The sequence below is a fragment of the Macadamia integrifolia genome, chromosome 6 (genome assembly GCF_013358625.1).
Source record: "Macadamia integrifolia cultivar HAES 741 chromosome 6, SCU_Mint_v3, whole genome shotgun sequence".
In the NCBI taxonomy this organism is placed as follows: Eukaryota; Viridiplantae; Streptophyta; class Magnoliopsida; order Proteales; family Proteaceae; genus Macadamia; species Macadamia integrifolia.
In genome coordinates this window covers 37,719,648-37,730,346 of record NC_056562.1, presented here as the reverse complement: position 1 = coordinate 37,730,346, position 10,699 = coordinate 37,719,648, and the positions used below count along the sequence as shown (strand labels likewise).

The 10,699-nt window shown below is 36.0% G+C and overlaps 1 protein-coding gene across 1 annotated transcript; it reads left to right on the top strand.

The window, feature by feature from the left end:
- The first annotated feature begins 4,812 nt into the window (after positions 1–4,812).
- LOC122082272 lies at positions 4,813–6,503 on the top strand. The gene is made up of 2 exons (XM_042649735.1): positions 4,813–5,348; positions 6,461–6,503. The coding sequence occupies exons 1-2, from the start codon at positions 4,813–4,815 to the stop codon at positions 6,501–6,503; spliced, it is 579 nt and encodes a 192-aa protein (XP_042505669.1).
- The last annotated feature ends 4,196 nt before the right edge of the window (positions 6,504–10,699 follow it).

Genomic DNA, 10,699 nt, shown 5'->3' with positions numbered 1-10,699 from the left:
ACTTGGTACATCTAAGTGGATCTATTGAAAATAATCTTATATTGAAAAACTTTGGGACCTTAGATACCTTGCTATGCGTATTGAACTTCTCCACCAAATAGCTTAAGTTTTGGAGTCGAATACTTCAACATGATATCAAAGTCATTAAATATATTACATCAATTAAAATTTGTATAAATACAACATATAGTAAGGCCATACATGTCATATGTACTTCACTCAAAAAAAAGCCAACATGTGAGGAGAAGTGTTGGAAATAATCTTGCATTGACGAAATCTAGAGTATTTTTGATGCCTTCATATTCGAATTGGGAAAGACTTTTGATTCGTTCATATTCTACTTGGGTATCTGCACCTAATAGTTTAAGCTTTTCGATTGAATACTACAATTAAATCATTGTCTAAAAAAATAAGGGAATCATCTATAATATTTTTTCCCTTAAAAGCTTTATATATGTTTTACATATATATGTAATTACTACTGCATCAATATTTAGAGCATTCGCATCTTTGTTATGTGAACAACACATGCACACGTTTTATTATGAGAATGGCATAGAGATTTCTTATGAACAAGTATGATGAGGATTGAAAGACTTGTGACCACTAAGAAGCTCCATCAACCATGATAATGTCATAGGCTTTCAGGAGAAGAAATGTTGTTACATATTACATGAGACTCTTACAATTACATGAGTGGGTAAATGGTTAAATTATAATAAATGGTAAGTGTTTTCTATGTAGAAGCAACCCCTGTACTCATATACAAGGGTGCGTGCTCTCAAGAAGGGCACACTGGTCATTGCATACCCCTTGTATATGAGGTGTAATTGCCACTTTTGGATAAAAAACTTTGTCCTTATAATAAAATTTGACACATGGTAAATCCATATCATCCCTTAGATTTTTTTTTTTTTGTGAAAATCCCTTAGAGATCCAATGAATTCAAAATTACGAGGGAGAATTCCTATGCTTTCGCGTTCTGATTTTTTTTATTATTTGATATTATTTTATTATTATTGTAATGAAAAAACAAAAGAAAAGACATCTTAGGTTTATAGGTACATGTCCTGATGTTTGTTCTTGTCATCCTTCCGTCTACGAAAAAAAAAAAAAAAACCTATGCCTTCTCCAACACTGCCCCCACCGTCCCCCAAAAATATCCCGGGCTCTCACAACTTTATATTATATAGCACATACCATGTCTGTAATGTTTTGAAATTCGTTTGAAAAAATAAAAACTATTTTTGAGTTTACTTGAAAATTAATAAATTTGAAATACATATATATATATATATATTTATTATTATTATTTTATTTTTAATTTATCTTATGATAGTTATGGGTTCTTCATAAATTTTTAACTATTGTGTAGAAGGAAAATATTCTAAATTAGTTACATGTCAAATTTTATAATTTATTTCACCTGTTTGATTTACGATGTTTGTGATTTTCCCTTCTTTTTTGAAAGTTTTATATTTTAAGTAACGATGGATTTATTTTAAATAGAATTTTTAATTTTTATTTTTAACATATAGTACTATTGGGAGTATAACTTAAATTATTATTAGAAGATGATATGAACCTAATCACAAAATTTCGACATTGATTGAAAGTATCATGGAACCCCATTCAAAAAATAAGGAAAGGGTAAATTTCACTCCCCTCCCCTTACCAAAGGCAAAATATCAACCGGACTCACTATCTTTGCGAAAATATCATTATCATTCCTTACAAGAAAAAGATGTATCTAACTGTCCCAACCGTTAGATTTGACCGTTAAATCAAGTTAAATTTTTATATAATTCCTAAAATACCCCCTTTCCCTCTTTCCGCATTTCCCCATTTCTTTAAAAAAATCCTTCTGATTGCTACCACACCTTCCACGATGTTCTACTTTCGCCACTCTCTCCGTATACTCCGCCATCCCTTCCCACCTCCTTCGGAACTCCGCTACAGCCACTTCATCCAACTCCTTCTCCCTGTGTTGAAATCGTCTGCAATTCCAATCTCGTATAATTCTGTGCAATACCACCTTCAGGTGGTGACACGTGTATTGATATCAATACAATGGTTCATATCTGGTACAACTAATAAAACATTAAATCAGTGAAGAGGCATTTAAATCATATTTTGACCATTGCATTGGTATCAATACACGTGTCACCCCCTGAAGGTGGTATTGCACGGAATTGTAAGCGATCAGAATTGCAGAAGATTTTTTTCCCTTCTCCCTCGCCCGATCTATGACAGCGGTGGAGAAGTTGTAATTATTCTCCGAAGACTTTTCCAGCGTCGGACGCAGCATGATTCCGGTCAGCGCCGCTCCTTGGTCCTCCAAGAACCGTACCACGGTGACTTTAACCTCGGGATTAAAGTACAAATATATGAAACATAATTTATAGAAATCTTTGATGGCTTATGTATTACGGAGAGAGATGATCTTTCAGGAACTTGATCGAGAGAGAGAGAGAGAGAGAGAGAGAGATTTGAAAATCAAAGAGTTTTGGATCTATAGAATTAGAAGGAGCTCTAGTTTAAACTTTAAAGTAGATGATGACGATGATGATGTATTGGAAATGGGATTCCAGGAGAGTAGAAAATGAATGGAAGGAACCCTAGATCACAAGAAAAAAAAATGAAGAATTAATTGGGAAGTTTGGATGAATTTGTTCTTTTTCCGGGATCGAAGGAAACAAAAACCACGCCTCCGTAGATGGGTAGAAGCTCTCGGTCTCGGCAGTTTGGGAGAGAAGACAATGGAAGCGAAGCAGATATGTTGGGGATTTTACCTAGGTCGCATTGGTGTCGGCTGAGAGAGCGGCCGATGCGGCAAATGCAGCGTTGGCAGCAGCGAAGGCGGCGGAGGCCGCAAAGGCAGAGGCGGAGGCGGCGAAGTCGCAGGCTACAAAGGCGAAGGGTTTTCTGCCCTTCACTTGATCGATCAAACTTTTAAGAAAGGGCTTTGTTAGCTTGATTCTCTTTGAAATGTTCAGCTCTTCAAAAGGTTCATTTGAGACAGTCGCTCTTTTCTTGTTTAGGTTCTGACAAAGCCGTAGTGGTCATCGACACTACAGGGATTGTGCGAGTACCCGTGGCGGTGATAATTGCAGGTTCTGCTTGTTGTAAAAGCCACTCGATCGGATTTTTCAGAGAAAGGGGGAAAGGACGAAAGAGGGAATGGAATATTTTAAGGATTATAAGAAAATTTAACTCCACTTAACAGCGAAATCTAACTGTTGGGGGTCGTTGGATAATTTCTTATAAGTGAATAAGAATATTTTCACAAAGATAGTGCGTCTAATTGATATTTCACCTTAGTGCAGATGAGGGGAATAAAGTTTATTCAAAAAAAATAAAAATTTGATTTTCTGAGTGATCGCTTCTTTGCCCTTAGCTTACAAATGGAATCACAAATTTTGTTATTTCTTGTACACAACTTAACCCATGATTTTTATTTTACATAAAGAAATTTGTTACACTTTTATGGTGATTGGTAGACATATCTTTATACATGTGCATACAAAACTATGTGACATGTAAAGAAAAATGCATTGCCCTATCCAAAATAAGTTAAAGCTGATAATTGTATGAGATCTAAATGTTCCAAACCAAAATGTTAGAACCTAGAAAGTAGAAATAACAAAGATAAAGTTCATTTTACAGTGAAATAGTGATGTACAATTTATAATAAGAATATAATAAATTATTCTTTTCAAACTTCAAGAAGCCAGCTACTTAGCTAGTTGCTAGTAGTGCAAGATGAAAACTCTCAAACTTGATTAAAAATCTTAGGATGTAATACATAAACTTAGTGAAACAAAATGGAATCTCAAAGTAGATGAGCACTCACTAATTAAGAAGGTTTTTTGTTGATTAGTCCATTCAAAATGGAGTGTTTTAATCTCGGTATGATTCAGTCCATAAGATTGTAGTCAGCATGGACCTGCAGTATTAGTTAGGCCGAAGGTCTGGATACTCTTCCTCAGCAAAAAAAAAAAATCTATCTATTTTTATGAAATAACTAAATACAAGTTGTTGCTAAAACAATGGATACATATTGTCCACATTAAAACCTACTCATATGACAATTTTATCAGACTAAACTATCATTGTTTGTAGAGAGAGACATCCCCACCTATACAAAACCTAACTTAGACTCAATTGATCAAAACCATAATTTTAACAGAATCAAAATCAAACCACCAAACTTTAACAAATATAACATAAGGGGGCAACAGACTCAATTATTATGATTATTATTAGAGAAAATTGCATTGCCACCCCCTGAACTTCGGTTGTTATTCAACGCCACCCCCTGGACTTTTCGAAACGTCAATGCCACCCCCTAAAAATTCAAAAAATTTCAAATCGGTCCCTGCCGTTAGCCGACCGTGAGAAATGAATGAAAACCGGTTAGTTTTTTTCTAATATACCCAAAATACCCCCACCTATTGTGAGAGGACAATATTGCCCTCTCCTTTATTTCTATCTCCTAAACCCATACCCATCTCACATCTCTCATCTCTCATCTCTCATCTCTCATCTCTCCTCTCTCCTCTCACTCCTCTCACTCACTCGGCCGGACAAGAAGAAGAAGAAGACGAAGACCCACCTGCAACTCGATTCTCCCCTCCTCCGGCGTGCAATTCTTTGTAGGAGCTGCTAGTGACCACCACCTCCCCTTCTTCTAGGAAGTGAGAGAAATAGAAACCCGTCTCTTCATCTTCGGTTCATATTCACTTCATTTCCAATCTTCAAAGAAATCCCAGTTGGGAATTCAGGAATCGACATTCATTTATATATAGAAAGATGGAATTTTTCGAGAAAGGCAAGTCTGTTAGGCTCAAAAGCCACCTAGACAAGTACCTCTTCGCCGAAGACGACGGAGAAACTGTTCGACAAAGCCGCAACTTTTCCTCAAGGAAAACGAGGTGGACGGTGGAGTTCGTGGAAGGGAAGAACCATTTGTTGCGATTCAAGAGCAGTCACGGCCGTTACCTCACCGCCTCCGATGCTCCCTTCCTTCTGGGTGTAGCAGGGAAGCGAGTCACCCAGTCGCTTCCTTCCACCAAATGTGAGTACTCTTCGGTGGAGTGGGAACCCCAAAGGAATGGGAATCAGGTGAAGCTCAGGTCATCGGAGAGTACATTCTTGAGGGCTAATGGTGGTGTGCCCCCTTGGAGAAGCTCCATAACCCACGACGTCCTACAGTTTCCGGCTACACAAGATTGGGTATCTTGGTATGTGCAATTGGTGGAAAACGCTGAAGGCGATGATGATGATAATGAGTCTGTCACCGATTACCAATCGCAGATATCGACCTTATCTTCTGTGACGGACGATCTGTTACTGGATTCCGAACCAGATTCGCCATTGTCGACGGCGTTGAGCAAAGCTAAGAAATTTTCATTTTCGGCGAGGGGAGAATCGCACGCCAGAGGAGGGGAGAATCGAGTTGCAGGTGGGTCTTCGTCTTCTTCTTCTTCTTGTCCGGCCGAGTGAGTGAGAGATGAGAGATGAGAGATGAGAGATGGGTATGTGTTTAGGAGATAGAAATAAAGGAGAGGGCAATATTGTCCTCTCACAATAGGTGGGGGTATTTTGGGTATATTAGAAAAAAAACTAACCGGTTTTCATTCATTTCTCACGGTCGGCTAACGGCAGGGACCGATTTGAAATTTTTTGAATTTTTAGGGGGTGGCATTGACGTTTCGAAAAGTCCAGGGGGTGGCGTTGAATAACGACCGAAGTTCAGGGGGTGGCAATGCAATTTTCTCTTATTATTATTATTGGTGTTGGGGATTCCAAATACCATAGAACAACATAAAGATTGAGCATCCGAGCTCTAAAGAATTAGAAAAGAAACATTAAAAAAAATGGTGTACACCTTCAAAAGAAATTTGGGCTCAGAAAAATTTTTACCTCCCTTCTCTTGTAACTTTAAGTTCAAGTATGAGCCAAGATTTTTGTTCGATTTAGAGGTGTCAATCGGTCTATTGGTCCACTTTTGATTGGTCTGAATTGGTTTGGTACGGAATTCAATTTCTGATTTCGGTTGGTCACCTGGTCCATCCAGTTTTGATTTCTACTGGTTTTATCAACCCAAATGGAAGCTGAACCAATGAAATTTGGTTTGATTCAGTTCGGATTGTTCCAGTTGGTTGTGGTTGGCCCAACCGGTTCGGAATCGAATTTGACACCACCCCTAATCAGATTCATGAAACTATTTAAAGACACATTAGGAGCTGTACAAATTTACAAAGTCAGACTGGTTTACCTTTCATTCTCCTTCTTATGTTTTTTTTATCAAATTTTCTTTGTAAATGTGTGTTTCAATCAAGGATCGGATCCTTTATACTATACCATGCATGATCAATTGATCCTTTATGGTGTTGGTTAATTGAGTTCATTAGATGCTGTTCTAATGATGCTACCATTCTTAATTGACTTTCATTAGATGCTGTTCAAAAGTTCTGGTGAAGCTACCATTCTCCTTCTAGTAAGTGTATTAACAAGATGCCCTAAAAATAAAACTTTATAATCATGAAGGGTTGGCTCCACAGCATCTGATCTGCACTTGCTTTGGTGGGCAGTATACATTTGGCGGATAGATGCTGTCTTCTATGATCTCTCTCTCTCTCTTCTTCTTGTGTTGGTCCATCACCAGTCAACCCCTACTCCCCCTCTGTACCAGCTATTGTACTTCACATAGTTTTTTTAGCACACACTTTTTTTTGGTAAATGTTTTTTAGTACACACACAACACCTAAACAGAACCTAGTATCTCAAGCTGTCCTCCTTTCCAGGCAAATTTTAAATACAGGGGCACCTTTTTTTTTTTTTATGGCATTCTTTGTGATGTTTACTCATGAGTCACTTTTTTTTTGATCCAAGGAAATAACTTTTCTTCTTCAAGGGTATTTTGGTCATCATATATTAGAAAGGCATCTTTCTCTGTTTAAATGTGGCTTTAGCACATTCACTTTCCAATGAACCACATTCATATTATCTTTATTTAAGTCTTAATAGAATCTTTAGTGTGGAGCACCTATGGAGCTACAGTGAGGATTCATATTAAACAAATAGTTATACTCACATTACATAGTTTATGCATCTGTGTTCTTTTATTTATTTATTTTTCTTTTGAGGGCTTTATTGAAAGTGGCCTTAGTCTATAACTCTTTAAAGATAATATCATTAACCATGATTGCTCCTCCTCTATGGTTCCATTTATGTATTAATTAATCAAGTCTTAGGTTCTAACAACCAACCTATAAAATAAAATATAGCTTTAAGGTCACTCTTAACAAAATATTATTAGGAGATTAGGTCAACAACCCTCTCTTTCTCTCTCTTTCTCAGTATAAGCCTATCACCACAAAACCAGAGTCTATATCATGATATACATAAGCATGTGATTGGGTATTGATAAAAAAACAAACATTAAAATAAGGAAAGGCAAAGAAAGATAAGAAAAAAATTAGCTGGAATAGAAACAAAAGATGGATTCTTGTCTTTCAATTCATTCAAATTATTCAAATTCTCTTTAGAGTGCTTGCTGGGCCTACTCTTTGCCCATGCTGCAATTTGACATTAAATAACAAGAAATGATGAAGGAAGTTACATGGGAAGTGCCAAGATACTCACACATGAAAACACACTTCAGAAAACTTGACTAGAGATGATATCATGATACCCTTCTCTTTTCCCTCTTTTCTCCAACTCAAAGCATAGAATATGTAGCATGGAATGAACACAAACTTAAAGTCAATATTAAGACAGTACAATGTAAGTTAAATGAATCAAAGGACCAAACCATTAATAGTAACACCCACTTAGAGATCCTTTGCAAAAGTATGTGTATTTATTCCAAAGTCAAATTAGCTTTCAAGTTTTCAGAGGGGAATTTTTTTGGGCAAAAGTAGAAAGAATATGGAGTATAGGTTGTAAAGTTAAAGCCAAAAAGCTTAGAGAATTTTGGCTAAGCCCTGAAGTAAAGAATCAAAAGGAACTGTGAAAAAATAAACGGGAAAAGGCTATACATACTTTCGGGTTTGTACGAATTCCTCATTGACATGTGGGTCTTTTTGTATACGAATTGTGAGGCATCATCATCACTCGTGCTTTCATTGGTTTAGTGTGAGAGATTCTATTCCATATAAAAATAAATAAGATTAAAATCAAAAGAAAAGAAGAAAGAAAGTGTGGAAGGTAATCCAATTATATGCTGTCGTTTGGAAACTTTTGGAATGTGAGTTTTGGAATGGCTAATGGAACAAAGACAATCATAAGTGCCCACATAAGGTAAAGCATGCGTCAAGAACAGTGTTGTGGTCATTGAGGACACTCATCGAACACATCGTAGACATGATGGGCACGCACTCTTCTCGCACCATTCACACTGGTCTCTTTCTCCACTCTCTAATAATTCTCTCTAGAGTTCGAGATGGTCTTGTCAAATACATTTCATCAGCATTGTGTGGCTCTCCCAAATCTCAAGCTGTACACCATCGAAAGTGTCAGCTTCACTGGTCTCTTGTCTTTGATTTGACTTTTGGAAACTTTTCTATCGCCACAGCCCTCTCAGCTCTCAGTTTCGAAGTCCTTTTTTTTTGTTGTTACCTAAAACTCTCTCTAACTTTGTTTATATTTTGTTTTCTTTCGGCTGAGTGAAGCATAAGCTCAACATGAACATGAAGACACATGATAAAACAGCACATGCCACCAAATCTGCGCAAAATTAGTGGGTCCCACATTGAAGAGGAACTTTCAATAAAATATATGGAAGACCTAGAAGTGTAGAGTAGCTTTCAATAAAATATATAAGACCCACTAGTGGACCAGTAGTATTGATACCGATATTGATAGTTGATATAAAATATATATCAATATAGATTGGTGATATAATAATTTTGATTATTAAATATCCAAAGACATATAAATTAATCACTGATCATATTTAGTATTTAAATTCGAAAACCATCTTAGTTATTATCATGAAATTATTTCAGTATACTTTTATCCGGAAATACATTAGCATCAATTTCATTTTTCAAAATTTTTTTCCAATTTAAAAGAGTAATTTGAAAATTCTTACTCTTGGATTTCAAGGAAAAATTATATGGATTGTTTGGAGGTTAAATTTCAAGCCAAGATTTATCATATCTTTTTATATATAGGTAATATCCTCTCATATATGTCCTTGCATCCCTCTAAAGTTCTCTGTAAGTCCTTAATTATTTTCAACATATGTTGTTACATCAGTTGTCATAATCAGAATTGAAATTTGATAAGTTAGTACATGACCTTGAGTGGAATCAATGCATAACGCACTAGTTATAACCTCTACTAGCTTGTAGAACAGCGGCAGGAGTGTGGAAGGTCTAAGGATCGACTATTGTCACATGCATCCCCCATTTCCTATCATCCCCCCTCCTCTAGTATGCATGAGTAAAGTCCCCTTGAGCCATACTCCATCTAAGTTGTCATATGACGACAATTAGTGAAGCACATGTTATTGTACCTTTGGGTGAAAACATATTGAGCCCCTGCTTGATTCATTTATTGAAAAATGATAAAATTACTCTTAAAGGATCTAAATTTTTATTTCTACATGTTTAAGTTTGTCCTTAAAATTTAAAAAATATCAACCAAAACAAGTTTTTCTAGACAGACAAGGCTAGAAATATGAATGACAAGTTGGCACATAAATGAAGAGAAAAAAAACGTGAACCCATACCATTAGATGCGAAGATGATGGTGCATATCCATCACACAAAAAATTATAGGGCAATTGTCATATCACAGCCTTCCTTTTGTATTTTCATTCATCTAATATATTTCAAAGATTGTGTTTTGAAGACTTCCTTTGTTTCATTTTGACAATAATCCGATTAGACTAAAATTTGATATATGGGAAATATATGAGTTGGGACTCTGAATCATACTTTTCAAGATCATTCGTTGTGAATATATAAAAAATTCATACATGTATGCATATTATATTTAAGATTAAATTTTTCTTCACTCGTGGAATAGATAAATCTCTTCTCCATGTAATCATGTGATTGAACTCTTATGTCATTATTAAACTCCCGCTAACCCTTATTTTACAGGATCAAAAATATCTTTATTCATGTTAATCCAAAGGGTTAGATGTCAACTTAAATAAGTAGATTCCCTCTTCACCATGAGTATCAATTTATATATTGAGATAGATTCGTACTATAAGCATCATTTACTCGTATATTTATTTATTTTTTTTTTAGAGTTGGGAGTTTAAGAGCGTTGTTTACTTCTAATTTATGGTCCACGGCCATTCAATCGAAACTAACAAGTTAAATTATAAAATTAGGCTGATTAATTAGTAACTGTCAGTGTCAAAGAGATTGATAGCCTAATGAAAGAAGCCTTTACCCACATCACCATTTAGATTGATTGGCTATAGGTTCAAGTCATCATGCCCCACCACCGCTTGTTGCATCAGGACTTGGGGCCTGAGAGCTATGATCACCACCTTCACCCTTTTCAGTCTTGAAACGCACTAATGAATTATTTGATCAGAAGTTCACTACCACAGCAACTGCCTTTTCTAGTTTCTCAAGTATGAATCACACACTAAAATCCAATTCCTGACTTTGCTATAGCTGGATGGGAAATCGGAAAGTAGGAATGAGCAAATAAGGAGATGAGATGA